Source organism: Phycodurus eques, chromosome 3, assembly GCF_024500275.1.
Source record: "Phycodurus eques isolate BA_2022a chromosome 3, UOR_Pequ_1.1, whole genome shotgun sequence".
In the NCBI taxonomy this organism is placed as follows: domain Eukaryota; kingdom Metazoa; phylum Chordata; class Actinopteri; order Syngnathiformes; family Syngnathidae; genus Phycodurus; species Phycodurus eques.
The window spans coordinates 19,918,864-19,943,650 of NC_084527.1; the positions used below are offsets into that span (position 1 = coordinate 19,918,864).

Genomic DNA, 24,787 nt, shown 5'->3' on the forward strand with positions numbered 1-24,787 from the left:
TTACTTGTCTTTAGTAGATGACTATTTGAAGAACTACTGTAAGTCTGTTTAAAGGTCTTCTTGTTTAAATACCGACTTGGCAGTGACGTCATTTCCAGCAGTTGGCTTGCATGTGTGTGTTTTGCTGTGGTACTGTGTGTGAACAGGAAGGCATCTGGGCTTATCGTAGGGGAAATGGTCAAAGGGGACAACATCCTTTGTGCAGAGCATAGCACAGTGAGGCTGTGGCGTACAATGCCTCCGCGCCATCTTGCCGCCTCCCCACACACACATTCACTGCAATTTGGCTTGTTTTTGTTTTGAGGACAAATGGGTGCCACAAATCTCATCCTCGTCTATATTGAAAATTATTGCTGTTAAACATCTTTATTTGAGCAGGTTAAACAAACAAGATATTTAGGATTCGGTTGTGTAAAGCTACATTTTCCCCTCTTTTTTTTGTCTTGATGCTAAGCTAATAATTGGTTAATAATTGGCTCTCTTTTGATTCACTCTTCATTCTTTGGTACACCAAAAATGCTCATTTGCTTTGTCGCTATTTCTTTAAAATACCACTCCCACACAGTGTCGTCACATTGAAACTTACTTAAACATATACACATTGTAAAATATATTTAAACAATCATTTTGAATATATTAACAGGAAATCTGCAATATAGCATGACTGCAATAGGTAAACAGTAGGGGTGTCACGATTCGTTTTAACAACGATTTGATTTGTGTCACGATTTGTGGTTGCCAATTTGATTCAAGGAGAATATTGGCAGAGATGGGGGGGACTCGAGTCAATTGACTTGACTCGAGTCGACTCGAGTTGCCAGTTTTATAACTTGCGACTTTCTTGCCAAATACTTAAAGACTTGACTTTAGACTTGATAGCCAAGAGAGTTAACTTGACTTTGACTTGAACTACATGATTTGACAAGTCATCTCGTTTAGAGTTGGAAATCTGCATTTTAATTTAGACAGTTTTTTTTTTTACAGAAAGAAACGTTTTGGGGGGGTCATTCGCGCCAACCTGGCAACCCACTCTGAATTGTTGCGTAGTTGCTTGTGTGACGTAGCCACCTGCGTGAATGATGGAAGGAGCTTCAAAGATAATACAATTTTGATACAAGGATTATGTTTTCGATGGACTCCGCAAAAAGAAGATAGGAACCTGCATGGCTTGCAACTCGAGCAATTAAAGACAACAACGACGTCGAACTTCTTCCGTCATTACAAAATTCACAAAGACAGCTAAGCTAATTTAACTCTTCAGCTAGCTGGTCAAGCATTATGTTTCATAGACTGGTTTGGGATGATTAAAAATAAAAATGATGTGATTGTGAACGTTTTAGCATAGCTAAGTAATGTAGGTAGGGATGGAACAGTATATGATAATTGTCCAAACCTTTCGATTCTGTTCGTAGGCACCCAAATCTCTCTTTTTTTTCTCTCTCTCGCTCTCATTTACTAATGAGGCGAGAGCAGAGCAGGAAGTAGCATGTAAAATATAATGCCAACCGCTGAATGCAGAAGAAGTGAAGCGTCGTTGCTAGCGGTCAGTTGTGGAGATAAAAAAACAAGAGAGATAAAAGTGAAGGTGTGGAGACGTTTGCGGGCATGACGAAAGATGCCAGGTGCGTTATAGGTCTACTGTATCTGATCACCTTGATCCCCTGCGATGTCACAGATAGGAAAACTTAATCGAGTAGTGCTTAACGTCTTTATCATTAAAAGTGCTTAAAAAAGCACACACGTGCTTCCATATAAAGTCTGCCGTGCATAAAATTCAATGCGTTACTTCCTAGTATCGATACAATCAATTGATTACCTTTTAAAACAATTTAAATCAATATATTTTTGTCTGGAAGGCTAATTTGCTGAGCAGACATCACAAGTTGGATCATAGGAATATAAATCGATACATCAATATAATGAATTAATCGTTACACCACTAGTGATTAACGACATCGAGGGGAATTGTAAGAATAAAACCATTGAAAGTTGTATCTTTTTTTTATTTATTTGGAATTATCTTTTTCTTTCGTATTAAACTTCAAAGTGTTTTGAGCTGAAACATAATCAGCATTACTAATTTGTGTTGGAAAGATGAAAATTGTCATGGAAATGCAAAGCAATTTATGGGCGTTAACAAGTAAGAATGTCGTACGAGTACTCACACTCCCTCTAGTGGTAAGCGAAATAATCTCTGAATTAGATGTTCAAACTGTGCATAATGTTATAGTGGCTTCAACTTCTTATTTTATCCAGTACAGTACATTTGTTAAGTACCTTTCAATTGTATTTAACCTTTAAGCTCAAAACAGTTGAATTTAATCTTTTATCTACGAAGTTTTTAACTTTTATATGCAATACATTGGTGGAACAGTCAATGTTCAAACTGTGAACCCCAATTTATAGTGCTGAAACAGCATGTTTATGTTTAGCTTTGTGAAGCATGCAGTCTTGATCCAGTTACTGTAATTCCCCTAAATTCTCATCCAGTCTCTCAATTACCATGAAAACTGTCCCATTTTGTCTGGAATGTTTATGTTTCCCTCGATTGAACTTCAGTAGCTGTTGAGTGGATGTTGTTCCATGGCAAAGTTGCCACAGACCTCAGCTGTACAGATGGGAGGAAAAAGACAGCCACATTTAACTGCAGTTTCATTACTGTGAAAGCCCCACCTGGAGATTAGAAGAATAACTGACAACTGTCTGAGGGGTCCAGCCTGTGTATTAATGTTAACCGTGGAAAAAAGCAACCACTTTTGGCTCTTGGCAGGCTTCTCGGGGAAAAACTGCAACCAGAACATTGATGACTGCCCGGGTCACGAGTGCCATAACGGCGGCACCTGTGTCGACGGAGTCAACACCTACAATTGCCAGTGTCGGCCCGAGTTCACAGGTTAGTCGGTCTGGAGCCTCGAGAGCAGGGCTGGGCAAATGTTCGTGCTCAAGGGACATTTTAAAAAATTTTATTCATTTGAAATCTAATGGGACAAAACATTTTAACATCCATATCCGCGTATTGGAAGCAGTGCATCCAAGAGAAATGCGACGAAATGAAGAAAATTGACTTTTGGGAATAAATTAATACAATTTAATGAAACAAATATTATAATTAGAATAAGTTCTACTCATGTTTTAATTGTATTATTTACAATTAATTTTATTATAATTTAATACCAATTCTTTAACCATCCACCCACCATCCATTGTCTGTACCGCTTTATCCTCACAAGGGTCACGGGCGTGCTGGAGCCTATCCCAGCTATCTTTGGGCAGAAGGCGGGGTACACCCTGAACTGGTTCCCAGCCAATCGCAGGGCACATACAAACAAACAACCATCCGCACTCACATTCACACTTACGGGCAATTAGAGTCTTCAATAAACCTACCATGCATGTTTTGGGGATGTGGGAGGAAACCGGAGTGCCCGGAGAATATCCACCCAGGCACGGGGAGAACATGCAAACTCCACACAGGCGAGGCCGGGATTTGAACCCCGGTACTCAGAACCGTGAGGCAGATGTGCTAACCAGTCACCCACCGCGCCGCCACCAATTCTTTAATCAAATAAAAAGAGACTTTTTAAGTGGAAACATAAACTGTTTATTAACAATTTAATGGGCCAGATTAAATAACAGAAACATACTTTCCCCACCCCTGCTGTACAATCTTTCACTGAGACGCTGCATCAAGCACTTGTAACTGCACTTGTCCCCTTGCAGGTCAACTGTGCACGGAAGACGTGGATGAGTGCCAGCTGATGCCCAACGCCTGCCAAAACGGCGGCACGTGCCACAACACCTACGGCAGCTTCCAGTGCGTGTGTGTCAATGGCTGGACGGGCGACGACTGCAGCGAGAACATCGACGACTGCGCCAGCGCCGCCTGCTACCACGGCTCTACCTGCCACGACCGCGTGGCTTCCTTCGTCTGCCAGTGCCCCCACGGCCGCACAGGTTTGTGACAGATACCTCCCCCAAGGAGGCGGGGGAGTTGTTTTTTGAACAAGTTCTGTGACGCTTTATGGAGGGCTGTATGTACCAAGGAAGAAACCATCGATGTCAGGCTTTTTCCTGGGTCGAATTAAGGTAGAAATGGCACCATTCTGATCATTCGCACGGGTGCACAAGTTCTGGTGATTTTAACGTCGCTTTACTTGTCGGCTTTTTTTTCTGGAAAACGGACATGCTTGTTTACAAAAGAAACAATATTTACCTTTCTAAAAATCCACAAATGCCTATGACACCTTTGCAGTAGGAAAGAAAATCGGTCATTCGGCTCCTTTTGATCTTTCTCTTTCTTTAACGGTTTTAAGAGCACCTTCCAAATGTTTCTGATACAGCACCACCCTGTCACTGCTGCAAGTGCAGTTAAAAAATGGCATCCAACTTAGTGAATCATTGGTCATATAATAACAGTTTGCATGATGTACGGTGGCCGACAGATTAGAGCGTCTGTCTCACAGTTCTGAGGACCAGGGTTCAATCCCCGGCCCCACCTGTGTGGGGTTTGCATGTTCTACCCGTGCCTGCGTGGGTTTTCTCCGGGCACTCCGGTTTCCTCGCACATCCCAAAAAAATGCAGGGTAGGTTAATTGAAGTCTCTAAATTACCCCTAGGTGTGAATGTGAGTGCGAATGGTTGTTTGGTTATGTGTGCCCTGCGATTGGCTGGCAACCAGTTCAGGGTGAACCCCGCCTCCTGCCTGATGATATATAATGAAGGCAGGGATAGGCTCCAGCACTCCCACGACCCTTTTGAGGATAACCGGCTCAGAAAATGGATGGATGGATGATGTTAGCGGTTTTAGAACCGGAAAGAGAAGAAAGTAGACAGAAGCAGCTGCCTCCAAATTTTATATGCAGTAAAAACCGTGATTATTAATAAAGTATTAACAGTCATTATGCAGTCGCTGAATCCATCCATCCATCCATCCATATACTGTAATTTCTTGTGTATAATGCACATTTTTTACCCCAAAGAATTGTCAAAATAGTGAGCATTTTACATAGGTATAGGAGAAAATGAAAAATACTTTCACATTATATAAATGTAGGCTGCCATCTAGAGTTTATGAAAAAGTTGTACACTTTCATTCCAATATGCCACCGCCCCCTAGAAGTTATGAAAAAGTTGTGCACTTTCATTCTAGTGTGCCACCTAATGATAATGAAAAAGGCGTAGCCTCCACTTTCATTCCAATATGACAGGGGTACATATGACTGCATATATGTACAGTTGTGCTCATAAGTTTACATACCCAGGCAGAATTTGTGAAAAATTGCTTTTTTTTTTTAAATACGACTGATGACTGAACAACAACCATCATTAATTTATTTATGGTTATGTTTTGTTTAATGATAATGCTTTTCTGAAATGGTTGACAGTTTAATTTGAATCCCATTAAAATAAAATTAAATGTGTTTTGCCTGGTCCTTCATGTTTTCTTTAAAAAATTGTATAATCAAATATATGAGCACAACTTTGTGTGTTCTCATTTACTAAATAAAAGTAGGGCTGTGAATTTCAAAATAAGATAAAGTAAATAAAAATAATGTATTATGTGTTCAAATAAAGTGCTTAAAATAATTATTTGAAAAAACTAACAAAATACAGATAATACTGTGTGTTGTTTTCATCATATGGGTAGAAGCAAATTCATGTATTGTAAAAATGCATTATACATGGGTTGAAGGGTTTTCCAGAATTTTGAGGTCAACTTTGGGGGTGCACATTATACATGAGTGTACATTATACACAAGAAATTACGGTAATTCTGCTTGTCCAAGGTCGAGTCGTGGGTGCAGTTAGTTGAGTCATATTATTCTAAAGTAACATACTTGATTACAGTTTTGTTGCTACTAATCACCTCTGATTGTAGATGTACTTGTGATTAGGTTTGCAAATGTGTTCTGATAGTCTTTAAATACACTGCATCTCGATACATTTTTCAAAGAGTTTGTGTTTGGCTGTAGGTCTGCTGTGCCAGCTGGATGACGCCTGCATCAGCAACCCTTGTCAGAAGGGCTCCAACTGCGACACAAACCCCGTCAACGGGAATCACCTGTGTGCCTGCCCTCCGGGCTACCTGGGGGCGTCCTGTGATCAAGACGTTAACGAGTGCTCACTAGGTAAAAAAAAAAAAAAAAAAAAAAAACTCAACCAAACAGCAACTCTCAGTTAAATGGGGCCTTGCGAAAGAAGCCTGCTTAAATGCTGGCCTTCTTTGCTGGCCTAAACACTACCAGAAGCACTGACCTACAATGACAACTAATATTTGTTCTGTCATTGCGTTTGTCTTGGCTGCACTGTAGTACATGTATGTAGATGTTAGAATTTTTGTCACATCAGAATCCAGCCTTTATGTGTTACCCAATCTGCCCAGGGCCTTTAGAATCAGTAATGCTGGCTCATGTTACTTAAACTATGCAGTGTTAGGGGACTGAGCCCTGCTGCAAATGGAGATCACCACCCCCAAAAACCTTCATTTTTGCCTCTTGATGCCACAATATGGCGGCCGAGCACTAGTTTTATATTCAACAGTGCTACAGCCTGACTAAGTGAACCTTAGCTTCCTCCCCTCACTTCAACATAGTTCCTTGGCAACAAGATACCAAAAGATGGCACCAAAGCAATACTTTCAGATTAGACAGGGGTTTGGAGCATAAAAACGGAATAGTTGACTTTTTCTACTTTATTTTTTATTTTTTCTGGGATAACGTAAAACTGGTTCCCCCCAAAAATCTAAGAATAGGTGCCTTCATAAATAATAATAGGAGTATTTCTTTAACCAATCTGATTTCAAATTCACCTCATAGGGCCCGCTAACTGGCCCACAATATCGTCAGCATTTTTCCATCCTCTGATTGGTCAGAGCAAAACTTGTTTACAGCCAAGTTCGATGAGCAAAGCACATCTGGAGCTATGTGCACACATTAATAATCGTCAGCTCTGGTGAGAATGATGTGTTTAATTTCATTATTGTAATGTTTTTGTCATGTTTAGATACAAATGGATTCTGAAATCTTTTACATGAACACTGCACATTATGCGTTTTTGTATTGTATTGAGGGTTTCTATAATTGCGACGTAATAGTGGTAGCAGATACCAAATGCACGGCCTATCAGAAAATTGCCATATTAATTACTTTTCTAGAAATATTTGTGTCTCTGAAGTGTGAAGTTCCATTTTTTCACTAGGTCCCAACCCATGTGAGCACGCTGGCAAGTGCATGAACACCAAAGGCTCATTCCAGTGCAAGTGCCAGCGGGGCTATGTGGGGCCGCGCTGTGAGCTGGACATCAACGAGTGCATGTCCAGCCCGTGCAAGAACGAGGCCACCTGCCTGGACCAGATAGGAGACTTCCACTGCATCTGCATGCCAGGTTTGTGTCCAAGAAAGAACTGTCTGACCTTCATGACTGGTTCCACTACGTGGGACAAAAGGTAGTGGGGTTCACTTTGTAATTGGTCAGTGGGGTAATAAATCAGGGGTTGGACAAGACCCCTTACTTTCCCCTGAATCTTAATGCTTTATCTTCGTGAAGACATTTTGGAGTTTGTTTCTTTTGTTTGTTTCTGTTCCCATCGTACAAAGCAAGGCCCACAAATAAAAATATTAAAGAATTAAAAACTGAAAATACTCAAATTAATGAGTAACTAAAATAAATGTAATACAAAAATGTATCACAATACTGAATAAATAAAAATAGTATGTTTAATGACGAGTACATACATTGTAGGTACGTAGTAAAAGCTATGACATTTCACAACATAAGTGAATATAGTAAGATATAGATGAAAATCAATGTGAATACAGTTAAACACAATATATACGAACACAAATGTATGTGATATATATTAAATAAATAGTACGATTCGATTTTCACTGGACCCAGAAGCAAGTGGAGGCTGAGAGGTTTGTGGTGAAAGGTTTATTAAAGAGGATATGGAGATAGATCCTTGAGGCGTACTGGCAGGTTGTCGAGACAGGGAAAGTGCGACAGGCGGTGGCGGGAGCAGGTGGATGCCTTGGCGGTGTGGTGCAAGAGGTCAACATAGAAGGACCACTGAGGACAAGGAGAAAAACGTAGGTCAGAAGTGTTGCGAGGACTGACGTAGCTTATGTGTTGGTCAGAGAGCCGGTGTACCACAGGAGAACATTAATACTCTGGTAGTGGAGTCTTGGATCTAGCAGGCTTAAATGCAGGCAGAGTAGAGTGCTGATTGGCAACAGGTGCGCGCCCGAGGTGGTGCTGATTACTGGGAAAAGAGAGAGAGGGCGAGAGGGGCGCAAAGCACCACCCAAGCTCCAACTACGGAACTGCAGGCACAGGAACGGATCCCAACTAAAAAAAAAATAATTTTTAAAAAGTCACCAAAACAGGGTGGGTGGAAAGGGGCCTGGAGGCGGGTTCAGAGTCCGCCCCTCAGGGTCAGTCTGGTGGCCGTCCGGGCCACCCGAGGTGAGGTGCTTGGCTGAGCAGTTCTGGAGGTCGACCAGGACGCCAAGCACCAGGGTTTTCACAGGGCCATTCAGGCAGACGGCCATGACGCTAAACCCAATGGCAATGCAGGGTTCGGGTGGCGGCCGCTGGACGAGCACCGCCGAAGCGAGGTCGGGAGCCTGCCGCAGCTGCAGTCGCTTCCTCAGCCTGCCGCCATTGAGGTTTGGGAGCAGAGCGCACAGGGACTCGGGAAGGTAAACTAGGAAAATGGGTGGTTCAGAACGAGGTGACTTGGGCGCAGGTTTGGATGGACATGACTTAATTGGAGGCGTCGAAACAGGGGGGGAAAAAAACAAAAAAACAGGAGGACGAAATTTAACCTTTACTTGGGCACCTCCGTTGGCCACCACGCGGTGGCCAACGCATCATCCCACCTCCAAGTATTCGGAATTCAACAAAATAGGAGGCAACGGAACTAGCGCCCTGAGTGAGCGTAAGGAGGCGGAAAGTGGCTTCCCTGCCCTGAACAGGGTGATCAAAGACCTTCAGTTCGACGGAAAAGGAGTTAAATGACAAGAGTACTAGTTATGCCATAACGCGGTTGCCCATTTAACTGCTCTACCGTGGAGGAGGTTAGTGATAAAAGCAACTTTGGCTTGTTCGGTGGGATAGCTTAACGGTTGTGAGTTGAAGACTTGGGAGCAATTTAGGATGAATTGGCTGCATGCACCCAAGTCCCCAGAGTAGAGCTCGGCCAGAAGAACATGAGGCTCTTTGTATGGGAGGCAGGGTGGCTCGGAGGCTGCGGGCTTGGAAGGAGTACTTACGGAAGGGTGGTCTGATTGCATTTTCGAAGAAAGGAAGGAGACCTGTTGCGTGAGGGAGTGTAAGGATTCCATGATCTCTTGAAGGGCTTTGTCCTGTCTCCCTAATGGGCACCTTGGTGGGTGACTGCATGTTTTAACACCTCCGGGGTTGCTGGGTCCATGGGTGGCCAGAGTATTCTGTCACGATTCGATTTTACTGGACCCAGAAGCAAGCAGAGGCTGAGAGGTTTGTGGTGAAAGGTTTATTGAAGAGGATATGGAGATGGATCCTTGAGGTGTACTGCCGGGTTGTCGAGACAGGGAACGTGCGGCAGGCGGTGGCGGGAGCAGGTGGATGGCTTGGCGGTGTGGTGGAAGAGGTCAACACGGCAGGGAACACGGAAGGGGTACTGAGGACAAGGAAAAACACAGAGGTCAGAAGTGTTGCGAGGTCTGGCGTAGCTTACGTGTTGGTCAGAAAGCCAGTTTACATGGGAGAATGTTAATACTCTGGCAGTGGAGTCTTGGATCTGGCAGGCTTAAATGCGGGCAGAGTAGAGTCCTGATTGGCAACAGGTGCGCGGCCGATGTGGTGCTGATTACTGGGAAAAGAGAGGGGGAGAGAGAGAGAGGGCGAGAGGGGCGCAAAGCGCCACCCAAGCTCCAACAACGGAACTGCAGGGACAGACCATGACAGTACTAGTAGAAAGTATGATTAAAACATACATTAAAACTAAATAGTAAAACAATCATGATCATGTATAAAATATGTAAAAGCACCATAACATATATGGAAAGAATTAGAAAAATAACTATAGCAAAACATAAAATAAATAATAAATAAAGGTTTTACAAAAAAATAGAATTCAATATATTAAATACAATTGTGATCTATACTAAATGTACTAATGTACATGTAGTAATAAAATGAGCAAAAATAGTGAATTAAATGTATGAAAAAAATAAAACAAATATTTTTTAAATAGTAGAAAAAAAAGAATACTGTAATAAATAAATACAAACTCCCAATGTTGATGCGTTCCCAGTATTTCAACCATTGTCATTTATAGTATAGTTACACGTTATTGACCATAGAAAGAGATTATACAGATCCGAACTAATGGGCAGAAACAACACATGAAGTATAAAAGGCATGTTTTGACCAGGCCACCTGTCAGTGTAATGTCCTAATACTTTTTGATATGTTTTTGTTTTCCGACACCTAACTGCAGAATGATTTGGGCTTGTGTTTACTTGCACGTGTATAAACTGTGTTTAAAGTTGAAAGCCCTGGCAATGCATAGTGAAGAAGCTGTGCCTCTCTCTCGATGCAGTTTCTGCCTAATGCCCGTTCCCCCTCCTTCCTCCTCGCTCGCTAATTTTCCAGGCTACGAGGGGGAGTTCTGTGAGATCGATACGGACGAGTGCGCCCATAAACCCTGCCTGAACGGCGGCAACTGTATTGACAAGATCAACGCCTTCCACTGCCAGTGCCCCACAGGTGAGGCCGCCGAGGTGAAGCAGGGTGGACCGGGGAAGAGGGGCGAGGGATGCAAATAGGGTGGGCGCAGAGGTCGAGCTCTCTCTCTCTCTCTCTCTCTCTAGCTCTCTCTCTAGCTCTCTCTCTAGCTCTCTAGCTCTCTCTAGCTCTCTTTACCCTCCCTCTCAAAGACAAACACACTGACACAGACACAAACAGCTCTGTGGACGGGCTCTAATCCCAAGCCCTGAGGCAGGCTTACGCGGGCCCTGCTAGCCCTGAACCAAAGCAGCAACGCAGGAGGAGAAGGAGTAAAAATCTATGGGGGGAAAGGCTTGGAGAAGTTTAAACTTTTTCTCTAAGTTTTTTTCCCCCTCTTTTATCCTTGAACTAAGTTAGATGGCTGACTTGGTTGAAGTGAGAATGACTTGATTCTGTGTTGACGGGCTCGTTTGTTCCAGCTCACTGGTTGTTTTGGTCTAGAAATTCCTCGAGCGCATGGGTGGGCATTAATTTTTTTGGCCATAAGCCACATTTTTAGATGCACCAGATAAGCGAAAACATATATAAACTTACATTTTTTATATATATTTATGTCCGAAATATGTTTGTGTGTGCATCTGCGTATGTGTGTGTTTTGATTTTAAACATTAAAGTAATAAATAATCCTTATCTTTAACTGTCTTTTTATTATTTAATTCATTCGTCCATTTTCCATTCCACTTAGGCTCACTAGGGTCACCCTGAACTGGTCGCCAGCCAATTACAGGGCACATATAAAAAAGCTATTTTTTTCAATTAACCTACTAGGCATGTTTTTTGGGGGGGATGTGGGAGAAGTCCACAGAGAAAACCCACGCAGGTACGGGGAGAACATGGAAACTCCACACAGGCGAGGCCAGATTTGAACCCGGTCCTCAGAACTGTGAGGCAGATGTGCTAACCAGACGTTCACAGTGCCACCCTTTTTTTATTTAATTAATTTATCCATTTAATAAAATTCATGTAAAAAAATATTTTTTTTTTTACTTACAACAAATCAATTAACCAACTATTTAATGAGATAAATGAATACAAAAATCCATCCATCCATCCATCCATTTTCTGAGCCGCTTCTCCTCACTAGGGTCGCGGGCGTGCTGGAGCCTATCCCAGCTGTCTGCGGGGTACACCCTGAACTGGTTGTCAGCCAATCGCAGGGTATACAAAAATCAATAAATACATTTTAATTAACCAATTTTAGGCACATATAAAAAAAACTATTTAGCGTTTTCAATTAACCTACTATGCATGTTTTTTGGGGGGATGTGAGAGGAGTCCACAGAGAAAACCCACGCAGGTACAGGGAGAACAAGCAAACTCCACACAGGCGAGGCCGGATTTAAACCCGGGTCCTCTGAACTGTGAGGCAGATGTGCTAACCAGAATTCAACGTGTCACTGTCTGGCGGAAACACCCTAAGGTCCATTTCATATTTTTTCACAAATCCATTTTTTTTCATGCATTATGACTGTTTTTTTTTTACACATTATTAATCAATTGAGAAGAGTCGTAAAACACATAATGCATTATGCTGCTTCAATAGTATGTTTGTTTTTATTTATGACCGCTTTGTTGTTCCTGAGTCAGGGCGCTTCTTGATTGGCTACATTGTGTTCCACGTCACAAATCACAGCATCATGACTCCAAAGCCTACTATAAAAGCTGAACTGTGATTGCACAGTCGTTGCAGTTATAAGTGCAGCCACATTATTTCAGTTGTTTATTTATTTATTTTTTACTTCCCATCAAAACATAAAACAAAATAAATTGGGGTATAGGTTAAAGGTCACTTTAGGGCTGGAAATAAGTTTTGAAATAATTTATCTTGGTCTAATTTTTTGGTCAGAGAAAATTTAAATTGAAATTTGAACATGGGTGTATAGAGTTTATATCCACTGTATATTAAAAAAAATCTAACAGCACCACACCAAACAAAAATGTCCCAAAACGTATACAGTATACACCCTAAAATGATAATCTCATCTGAATTTACTCACAAATTAATTTACTTAAAAGGGAGTCAATGTCATATTCACCTGTAATGGAGACCAAAAAACCAAGAATGAAAAAAAAAAGAATAAGGGTGATTGGAAGCTTCTTCAAACTTACCAAATATGTTCATTGAGGTGGAAATAATTCCCCCCACACCCCACCATTTATTCTTTTATTTTTCTTAAAGGATCAAAGGCAGCATGGGTGGGGGAGAAGCAGGATTCCTCTTGTTGAAAGAAAACAAGAGAAAAAACGCGTTAGATGTGATAAAGAGTGAACGCACCGAGGCTTAGTGCCAGAGTTACGTGTGGAAGTGGTGGTAGTGAAAGTGTTTTGGCGGGAGGATGCGCAGACTGTTATTGCAGAAGCAGGAAAGTTAAGTGTAAAGAATGGGGGCCAGGGGATTCTCAACTGCTTGAAATGTAAATCCCCCCTAGTTGAGACCCGGGCCCAAGACGAGGGTCCCCTCTTTTCATTTCTGTACACGCCATAGTCATGGAAACCCCGCTGAGAGCCATTGAAATGTGTCATTCCTCCAGTCTGTGCAGCTCGACTGATGCACACCCCTTTGCACTTCATCCCACTAGCTTGAGTGTTTTCAAGTCGTAGTAGTGCGTTCACCAAGCACAGGGGCTGTGTTCTTAATCATTTACTTATTCCTTACTTCTTCTAATCACTATAGGTACATCTAAAAAAAAATTAATATGGTCGAAAAGTTCATTTTTTTCAGTTGTCATACATTATATACTGTACATTCATTAAACACTTGGGGAAAATACTTTTCAGAGGAAAAAATCCTGCCTAATTTGTACATTAAAAATCATTTTTCATTGTTTATGAAGAAACAATGAAAAATGATTTTGCACATACATACATAATAATGTAGTTTCTAGAGATGGTGAATTTTGGATTTTCGTTTGCTGTAAGCTAGAATTGAAAAAAATCATGAACTATTTCACTCTGAGTGTGTGTAGCCTCTATGCCAGTTTCATTATTTTCAATTGAACTACCTGACTATCCATCCATCCATCCATTTTCTGAGCCGCTTCTCCTCACAAGGGTCGCGGGCATGCTGGAGCCTATCCCAGCTGTCATCGGGCAGGAGGCGGGGTACACCCTGAACTGCTTGCCAGCCAATCGCAGGGCACAAACAAACAAACAACCATTCACACTCACAGTCACACGAACGGGCAATTTAGAGTCTCCAATTAATGCATGTTTTTGGGATGTTGGAGGAAACCGGCGTGCCCGGAGAAAACCCACGCATGCAAACATGCAAACTCCACACAGGCAGGGCCGGGGATTGAACCCGGGTCCTCAGAACTCTGAGGCTGACGCTCTAACCAGACGAGCACCGTGCCGCCACTACCTGACTAAATTATGCTTTTAACCCCATTCTAATTTATTGAGATATACCGTATTTTTCGGACTATAAGTCAGTTTTTTTCATAGTTTGACGGGGGGGTGCGACTTATATGTGAAATTATTAACACATTATTATATAATTTGACGTTATTTTCATACTGACAACCGCAAGAAGGCGCTCTAGGCCTGACGAAAGCGACGTAGAAGAGGAAGTGGCGCATCGTCTTCCTGCGGAGTTGGCGGAGTTGTTTAGAAGTGACACCGAGGATGAACATTTCATTGGATTTAGTGATTTGGAGTGACCCTGATGGTTTGGTAAACTTGTTAGCATGTTCTTTATCCTATAGTTATCTGAATAACTGTTAATATGTTACATTAACATACCAGGCACGTTCTCAGTTCTTTGTTTTTGCATCATGTAAAATTAGCTGAATGTGTTACGTTAGCATACCGTACAACTATTCAGCCTGTTGTTCTCTATTCTATTTTTATTTTAAATTGCCTTTCAAGATGAAATGTCTGTTCTTGGTGTTGGATTTTATCAAATAAATTTCCCCCCAAAAATGCGACTTATATTCCAGTGCGACTTATATATGTTTTTTGCTTCTTTATTATGCATTTTTTGGCTCGTGCGATTTATACTCCGGAGTGATTTATAGTCCGGAAAATACGGTACCTGTATATAGGGATTTTTATATAGCGGATTATGAAGCTGATTTATCAAATGAAAAATAATTTTGGATCGCTACGTCGTTGGTGCCGTATAATTACAACTCGGGCTGAATTGATTAATCGAATAATATCATTTGATTATTTTTCTACACAGACTAATGTTACCGGAGACTCGCGCACTACTTGATGTAGAAATAAATTGGTTCGTTGGAGGCAAGCCAGAAGGAAAGAGTGCGTAAAAGACAGAGAAAGTCCAAAGTTTAGGATCATTTCACACCTAAAAACAGACGATAACAAAGTACAACGTGTCTCCTTCAAAGTAGAACTAGCTTACACAGCAGCATGTGTATGATCGTACATTACTATGAACGTAATGTAATGATTGTTAACTAGTTACTGTGGATCATGTTGTAATCTGCCTGCAAGTGGTTAAGGATACACACAGCCACCGGTGCAGTTTTAATTACTTTATTAAACAAACGACAACAAAGTAAACACGCAATAAGCACATTCCTGTACGAGTTTGACTGACACCCAGGCACCCAAGGACTGGCAAAGAGTTAGCCAGTTAACAGCCAGCCACTGCCAACTCTACATTCTCATTCGCTGACTCCTACGTCACTCACCAGACCACGTCCCACCTGTTAAAGCCACACACACACAAAGTCACAGATATTATAGTGTGGAATGTGAGAATGGTGACACCAAGTGGACAACAACAATACCTGCACCATACATGCATATTTTGTTGTTTGTTAAAGTAAATACATTTTTATCCAATTACTCAATTCATCATTGGGGTAATCGGTAAAGTTATCGATTCTAAAAAGATTCTATAGATGCAGCCTTAATTACAAAGAGAGATGGAAGGGAAACATCTGAGGGAAATAAAGAGAATTCCTGTTGGTGGCTTTTGAATTATGAGGAGGGCTAAGGGTCAAGCTGACTCTTTTTCGAGGGAGTTAGGGATGAAGGGTGCTGGAGTGATTCTGAAGAAAAAGTGTTTTTTTTGTGGGTGCCAGGCGGCAGAAAAAGCAACATCAGTTTGGCGTTACATTGAGCTGACAGGCCCCCCTTTGTCTGTCGGCCTTCTTGGTCAGGAGGAACTCTCACTCCTTCCCTCTTAAGGTGCCCCTCTTTCTCCCATACCCCATATCTTCAATGGTGCAGAATAATGAAGTGAAAGAGAAAATGGAGACCTCATAGTGTTAACAGTTGTTAATTAGCATGCAGATTGCAGATTATGGGTTGAGCAGTTTGAGTATGGTGAGAAAACAGCAGGGGTGGGTAAACGTCTGGGCTCATGGGGCTCATTTGGTTTTAAAAGGGACAAGATTTACTGTAGTTCAAATGTGTGAAACACCAAAAACATTTGAATTTTTATTAATGAAATAATAATTCATGCTCATTTTAAAAATCATAATTAAATCAAATTACAATTATGAAAAATATAATTAAAAATGTCTACTATTATTATAATTAACTGACCAAGTATTTTATACAATAAAATGCATGTTAAATTAATGTATTTTTTGCCAATATTTTTTTGTTTACAATATTTAACACATTATTTATTGAGATAAATGAATTTAAAAGAAATACACATTATTAAATGTATTTCAATTAATCAAAAAGTTAGTTTTAACAATAACATTTCAATTCATGCTAAGCATTAAATCTTACTAATAATTTTATTATATGATTAATCAATATACATGTATTGTATTTTTTAAATTATATTCTATGTAAATTTATTTCATTCACTAATATTTATTTCATTATCACAAAAACTGATGAAAAAGATGAATGAAATATGAAAAGAAATATAAATAATTAGAATTGTTTAACCCTTTGCTTAATCAAATATCTATTATTAAATGTATATGTAAAAATTTTATCTGATATTGTTTATTGTTCATAATAAATAAGTTAAAACATTATTTAAGGAAATAAATGAATACAAATTTAAAAAATACCACAACTAAACAATTATAATTGTGTAATCAATTGTTGAATAAAATGTCTATTAAAATGTACATTTAAATGTATATGTAAAATTCTTATTTTATCATTTATAATAAAACAAATAACACATTAATTCACGAATTAATTTTTTTATTAATTAATACATTTTAACGAACCATTTTTAGGGGGGGAAATGGTCAACTTAATGTCACAAATAGTACAGGACTTTTCATCATGTAAATGCTTGGTGGGGCAAATTAAAGAACGTACCGGGCCACACTCACTTTCCGTCACACCCGCTTGTTTTTATCTCCAGGCTACACAGGGCACATTTGCCAGATCGACATCGACGAGTGTGCCAGCACGCCTTGCAAAAATGGTGCCAAGTGCACAGATGGGCCCAACAAGTACACCTGCGAGTGCACAGAGGGTATGCTAAACCAATGGATTAATGACATTTCAATTCATTTCAATAGGGAAAATGTCATCAAAATCCATGTAAACTGAATCATGGAAGTCAAGGTACCACTGTATTAAAATCTTTCCTCCTGGTCAAGGCTACTCTGGGCGGCACTGCGAGACGGACATTGATGAGTGCCACTCGAACCCGTGCCACTACGGCTCCTGCGTGGACGGCCTGGCCTCCTTCAGCTGCCACTGCCGCCCGGGTTACACAGGCCGGCTGTGCGAGACCAACGTCAACGAGTGTCTCAGCCAGCCGTGCCGGAACGGCGGCGTCTGCCAGGACCGGGAAAACGCATTCATCTGCAACTGCCCCAAGGGAACCACCGGTAGGCAAAGCACATGGAAGACCTTTGGAGTCGTTTTCTGTTCTTTGTGCCGATTGGATGTGTTTCTTTCCTGGTAGGAATCAACTGTGAAATCAACACTGATGACTGCAAGAGCAACCCTTGCGACTACGGCACCTGCATTGACAAGATCAATGGCTATGAGTGTGCCTGCAAGCCCGGATACACTGGTAAGAAACTTGTGTATTTAAAGGAGACATATTTATTAGCACACTCCGTCTGCCTCACAGTTGTGAGGTTCGATGCTCGAATCTTGATTTTGGCCTTACTGTGCAGAATTTGCGTGTTCTCCCGATACTTGTGTAAGTTTTATTCAGGTACTCCAGCTTCATTGAAGACTCTAAATTATCCATAAATCTGAGTATGAGTGTGAGTGTGAGGGTGAATGGTTGTTTGTCTATATGTGTCCTGCCATTGGCGGGCGACCAGTTCGGGGTACATCCGTCCTCTGAGGATAAGCGGCATAGAAAATGGATGGACAGATATTACAGTTTATTAGAATGTTTCCCATTTCCCATGTGTGTTCATAATATGTCTGTGACCTGCTTTTGCCAAACTACGCCATGATCAAGAATTCTAGCGTTATTTTTCACCCTCTCTTTAGCCTGTTTTGAGGGGACGGTCGTTTCTCCTGCCACTGGGAAGTAGTGGACTATTTCACAGAAACTATCTGAGAAAATATCGTAGTTATTTGTAAGATTAAGATCCTAGATCATTGATAAAATGTGTCAAAAACTTCCATGTAACTTGAAACTGGACCCGAGAGCTGATTGAAGATGGGCTGCTTTAGTCTCAGGTGACCAGTTGACAAAAGCTGGTGCAGTTTTGAGGATATGGAGGTATGACGGGAGGAGGCCAACAGATGGCGGGCGAGCCAGCACGCTCCTCCGAGGCTGAACCGGTGTCAATTTCTCACTCCCGACCTGCTGCTGTTTGGACATGCAAGCTGCCGGCCCGTACAAAGATGACACACACATACGCACACACTGTTGTGAATAGCGTCACCAGGGATTTGAGCAGGAGAAAAGATTCACTGAAACATTCCTGAAAGTTGAGCTTTTAAAAGCTTGGAAAGCCCGTTCTGGAATTAGAACCAAATGGCCTTCTTTTGTGTCGGGAATGGTGCCAACGCTTCAAGTCGCGGACAAAAGAGGGAGCCGAAACTGCAAACTAGGGCTGGTGGCCCTACATGCCCTTCAAATAAACACCGCCGACTTTTTTTTCCCACAGAAATCCAATTTCCAATTTTTATCGATTTTTCCCTCCTTTGCTTATAAAGAAACCAAATCACATTATTCAAATCAAGTTTTGCCTTTTGTTTTTTCCACTTCTGGCATTTGCTTTATTTATTCTGATACCGCACAAGCTTTGTAATCTTCCCAAAAAAAAGTTTGCATTTTATATTTTCTTTGGACTCAAAATTTCCTGTAATTCATTACGTTACTAAGCTCGTAACTCACTTTATTCATACAGTGGTACCTTTAATTATGTGTGCCCCAATTTAGCAATTTATCAAGTTACGAGACATCGCTTATTCAATTATAAGTTTTTTTTTTTTTTTTCTCAATTAAGCTTTTTTTTTTTTTTTTTTTTTGGGGCGTCTGAGTAAAATATTTAAGTGAAAAAAAGACACAGTTGTCGACCATGTTGGGAAAGTTCATTTTCTGTCCAAACTAGTTGAGTTCAACATTCCAAAAATGAACTAGTTCACAGTTCTTTTTTTTTTTCCAATATGTTGCTGACAGGCTATTACCCTAGGAGCCAGCTGCAACTTCCACACAAGAATCTCAAAAACATGAGAAATAAACTTGTTGCTGGAATAGTAATGAGGAATTAAAACAAAAAGAGGACTTTTATCCTTAATATGCAAACAAAAACACACAACACATTATGACAGGAACGATGGCGAAAGGACATTGATAGCTCTGCATTTCTTGAAGCTTTGGCTGACTATATTGACAAAATATTTGCTCTCATCTATTCTTATATTACGAAACAAAATAAATCCCATATTATGACAGTGTGATCGCACATTGTTTTAACTAAAGCATTCTGATACAAATAATAACTTTAATATACTACATTACAAACCAACCGAAGAACACGTTCACTCCCATGTACTGTTCGTAGTGTCCCTGAACACACCTCACGCACACATGCCGGTGCGACATGCCTGCCGAATGTGAACATGAATGGTGGTTACCAAATACGGTGTTCATCCCTGACATATGAAGGTAGTATGTTCAGATGGGTTTTGTCCTGGCACTCTTGAATGAAAATCAACTTTTGTTCGAAAAACGTTCTTTGATGCCAGAATGAGCGCGTTCTCAATAACGTCAGGAATCACGAAGAAATGAACTAAATTCAGTTTACATTCGCCCAAAATATGAAATAGTTCATGAACTTTTGTTCATTGAACTCATTCAACACTGGTTGCCGATGCACTTTCAGCCGTCTATTGAACGGGAAAAACAGTCAAATACACAAATACAAAATTCTTTTACGTGATATCCTGTGATGTTTTTTAATAATTTTAAACAAAAAAGTAGGATTCATCTTATTTTATAGATATATATAATTTTTTTAACAAATTTAAAATAAGTGATATCTTGTAACATTTTCTGTTTTATATATTTTTTTAAATACGATATTGTAACAGGCGGCATGGTGATGGACTGGTTAGCACATCTGCCTCACAGTACTGAGGACCGGGGTTCAAATCCCGGCCTCGCCTGTGTGTAGTTTGCATGTTCTCCCTGTGCCTGTGTGGGTTTTCTCCGGGTACTCCTTTCCTCCCACATCCCAAAAACATGTGTGGTGGGTAAATTGAAGACTCTAAATTACCCGTAGGTGTGAATGTGAGTGCGAATGGTTATTTGTTTATATGTGCCCTGCGATTGGCTGGCGACCACTTTAGGGTGTACCCCGCCTCTCGCCCGAAGATAGCTGGGATAGGCTCCAGCACGCCCGCAAACCTTGTGAGGTTAAGCGGTATAGAAAATGGATGGATGGCTGGATATTGTAAAATTAAACTTTTTCACATTTATTTTAAATTTAAAAGAATAGTAATCTTTCAATATTTTAAAGTTTTTTCATAACCTTCTGATGCGGACCATGTTTTTCGTTTTAGCAGTGGGCCAATAAAAAATTTGCAGCGGGCCGCAAATGCCCTCATGGCCGAACTTTGGACCCCCCTGGTGTAAGCGCTGCACGTCAGCTTTGAATTACGGAAGCTGCTAAGAAAAATTATTTAAAAAAAAATAATTGTCCTGACCAACTAACTCAATTGAATCAATAACTGTGCTGCAATCGTCTGGAAAACAAAACTCTTCTAGGTACCATGTGTACCATCAACATAGACGAGTGCGCCATCTACCCATGCCACAACGGCGGCACCTGTATCGACGGCATCAACCGCTTCACCTGCGTGTGTCCCGAGGGCTACCACGACCCCATCTGCTTCTCGCAGGTCAACGAGTGCCTCAGCAACCCCTGCGTCCATGGACACTGTGAGGACAAGGTCAACGGGTGAGGCCCTTTTTCTTGAATACTTGCGCTATACATATCTGTGCTTATCAGTAAACCAATGCACTATTCCATTTCAGCTACAAATGCCTGTGCGACTCCGGCTGGAGCGGCAAGAACTGCGACATCAACAACAACGAGTGCGAGTCCAACCCGTGCATGAACAGCGGCACGTGCAAGGACATGACAAGCGGCTACTTGTGCACCTGCCGTGTGGGCTTCACTGGTCAGTGTGGCTAGAAATGAGACTTTACACTGCTCTGATCGGCTTGATTGGTATTGGCCGATAATTAGCATTTTATGCTGATCGGCTTTAATGTCATAATTCGCCAATCTGATCAATGACGTCATTGATCAGCTCCGCAAAAGACATTTACTCCGCATCGCCATCGTGTACAGTATATTTGAATCCAAAAGCTAGTTTATTTTTAGCTTTGTTGCGTGTCTTTTGACATTGTACTGTAAATATCTGACAACCAATAAAGTTATTTAAAAAAATTAAAACATGTCAGCGGTGTGGGACAGACAACACGTTTGGGCCAGACAACACGTAATGCGTGGATCAGACTACAAGACAAATTTGATCTTTCGCGATTGCACTATGTCAAACTACTGCAATAAAATATTTTATTCCGATACCACCGCATCCCGTCTTTTACGATCACTGGGCTTTATCTTGTCAACTCAAATGCGACCGGATACACTCATTACCATAACGACGACAACAACAATGGATCGCGCCGTGTGTCTGCTATAGCCGATATAGTGCTTGTATCTCAAATGTTTGCTCACAAGTGAAAGCAAAAAATAAATAAATAAATCAGCCGGATGACGGCTCATATCTGGAAAAACTCCTAAGTCGGGTCACTCGTATCTCAAGGCACGACTGTATAATAAATAATACAATTCCTATTTTATTTCGTAACAATGAGATGGAAGTGTGGAACGGTTTGCCCACAGACACGTTCAGAAATGGGCAGATAAAGAAAGGTTTACTATTTAAAAGTCAACTTTCCATATGACCCCTTTAAGTGATTTGTGTGATCCGCAGGACCAAACTGTCAAACCAACATCAACGAATGTGCCTCCAACCCCTGCCTAAACCAGGGGACGTGCATCGATGGCGAGGCGGGTTACAAGTGCAACTGCGTCCTGCCTTACACAGGTACAAAAATATTATTCTCTGCACTGGCATTTCTCCGCAGTTTCCCATCTCTTGTCTGCTTTGAAATATCAGCCAATAGGGAAAGAAAAATATGCCACAATTTCTAAGAGCTTTCCAGTACAAGTTCAGCTGCATAACTTTCCTTTCCAGACCCTGTGGCCTCCAGTGATACGGGAATCCCTGCAAAATATTTTTCATGTCATCCCTTATTTGACTGAGTCGTCTTTTTGGAAAAATCCACACAAAACCGAAAAGGCTTCTTTTTCTCGGGTGGGAACAGGGCGCTCCGCACATTTCCTGTTTGCCTGCTTCCCGTCTCACAGCAGCAGCAAATATCCTCACAATGGCCGGAAGCCAGAGCCCCGCTTCCTGTCGGAGACATGTCTTGTGGAAACGTCTCCACTGGGCGTCTAATAGTGACGAAACCCGGAAAAAATCCTGCGATAACACTGATTGAAAGATGGTCCTCTTTTGCTGGGTTATCTCCTGAGTTCATGACTCAGATGATATAACACAGTACAAGTTAAGCACACTTTGAGGTTATTGTTGTCATCACTCTTGGAATCCCTGATTCATTTTTTTCTTCCAACAAATTAATCGCCTTTTCAGGGCCTGTATCGTGGTAAAAATGTATAGATTGTAGGCAGTGGCGGGCTGTGCATTTGATACCTGGGCCTTCAGTGGGGATTTACCTGACTTAATCCACCTCGTCATTGTGGCGCAATGGATAAAGCGGCTATGGATCAGAAGATTCTAGGTTCGACTCCTGGCTAGCTCGGTGGGCAGCTGTGGACCAATGGTTAAGATCATTGCCTGCCACCATGGGGGACATAGGTTCAAGACCCCAACCGGACCATCCGCCCAAACCCCCGGAGTCACGGTTGTGGTGTCCTTGAGCAAAACACTGATACCCAGGGCGCTTCAGCTACCCCCTGTGCCAGTGTGTTCCACTAACAACAAGTGTCTGTTCACTGTGATGGGTAAAATGTAGAGAACACATTTCGTGTGCATGCATGCAAAGTTGGGTGGACGTATCTATCATAACCTGACACATGATAAGGTATCCAGGAGCCATGTCCAAAATTGAATAGGAAGTCAGCCATTTTGTTTTGAAGCAGCCAATTCAACAAGGCTAATTCCAGGGCACGTGCTTTAGCAAACTGCTCATGAATTCGCCCAAATGAGCGGCAATATGAAGCAGGTACAGTATACTAGGGTGTGCTCGCAGTTTAATTCTTACTGTGTTTGTGTTTTACAGGAGAAAACTGCGAAAGCGTCATGGCCCCCTGTAGCACCAAACCCTGCAAACACGGAGGAATGTGTCAGGAGTCAGAGGACTATCAGAGCTTCTCCTGCATCTGCCCGGAAGGATGGCAAGGTAAACGCTGGTGTTAGCATAACCTCACTGTCTTCCCTTAAGATAGCGATGCTTGGAAAATTAGCCCACCCACCCCCCGTGACACCTTTTATGTTCATTTTCTTGATAGCAGCAGCAGCACGGGTTTAGAACCAATGTCAAACTTCCTCTCTGGGGACTTCTAGGTGACGTGCTTTTTTTTTTTCATGCTTTTTTTTATTTTTTATTATTATCCAGCCTGTAATATTTGTTGCATTATTTTAGCCTTTTTTTTTCAGAAATTGCTTAATTAAAATGTTTCGTTATTTGTAGTTTTTTATTTATTTATCACCTTAAAATTTTTTTCAATTTGATTTGTTATTGTAATTATAATTAACAAAAATAAGTAAAATTAACAATTTTACATATACATTTTCAATCATTCCCGTGATGCCGGTCAGCACATAGTGCAGAAACAGTCTCTCCAGTTCTGTCTGTCTTTGGCCATCTTCTCTATGGTTCCCCAGCTTTGATGGTGATGTTGCTCTTTGTCCATGGCTCTGCGCCATGTTAGTTTGCGCCTGCCTCTCTTTCGTTTGCCCTCTCCATACAAATTTTAGATAAGATGTAATTTATCAGCGGCACGGTGAATGACTGGTTTGAGCGTCTGCCTCACAGTTCTGAGGACAGGGGTTCAATCCCCACCCCCGCCTGTGTGGAGTTTGCATGTTCTCCCTGTGCCTGCGTGGGTGTTCTCCGGGCACTCCAGTTTCCTCCCACATTCCAAAAACATGCATGGTTGGTTAATTGACAACTCTAAATTGCCCGTAGGTGTGAATATGAGTGCGAATGATTGTTTGTTTATATGTGCCCTGCGATTGGCGGGCGACTAGTTCAGGGTGTACCCCGCCTCTCGCCCGAAGATTGCTGGGATAGCCTCCAGCATGCCTGCGACCCTAGTGAGGATAAGCGGTACAGAAAATGGATGGATAATGAAATTATTTTAATTATATTTTTTTCATCAATTTGTCTTGAAGTAATGTCATTGATGAGGAAAGTATGAGTAAAACAAAAAATATATATATACATTTAAAATTATATATTTTATTAAATAACCAGTCCAATAATTCTAAACGGTTCATTAATTCTAATTAAATAATAATTATTTATTTTCAATTTTTTTTG

At 41.3% G+C, this 24,787-nt stretch overlaps 1 protein-coding gene across 1 annotated transcript in view; it reads left to right on the top strand.

Annotated features, from left to right (window-relative positions):
• The window catches only part of LOC133400120 (neurogenic locus notch homolog protein 1-like), a 78,865-nt gene that overhangs the window by 25,864 nt on the left and 28,214 nt on the right, over window positions 1–24,787 (top strand). The window contains 12 exon segments of the mRNA XM_061672390.1: window positions 2,771–2,893; window positions 3,721–3,954; window positions 5,973–6,128; window positions 7,198–7,383; window positions 10,639–10,752; window positions 17,084–17,197; window positions 17,325–17,558; window positions 17,636–17,746; window positions 20,912–21,104; window positions 21,182–21,327; window positions 22,153–22,266; window positions 23,525–23,644. Coding sequence (XP_061528374.1) covers window positions 2,771–2,893; window positions 3,721–3,954; window positions 5,973–6,128; window positions 7,198–7,383; window positions 10,639–10,752; window positions 17,084–17,197; window positions 17,325–17,558; window positions 17,636–17,746; window positions 20,912–21,104; window positions 21,182–21,327; window positions 22,153–22,266; window positions 23,525–23,644 — 1,845 coding nt within the window.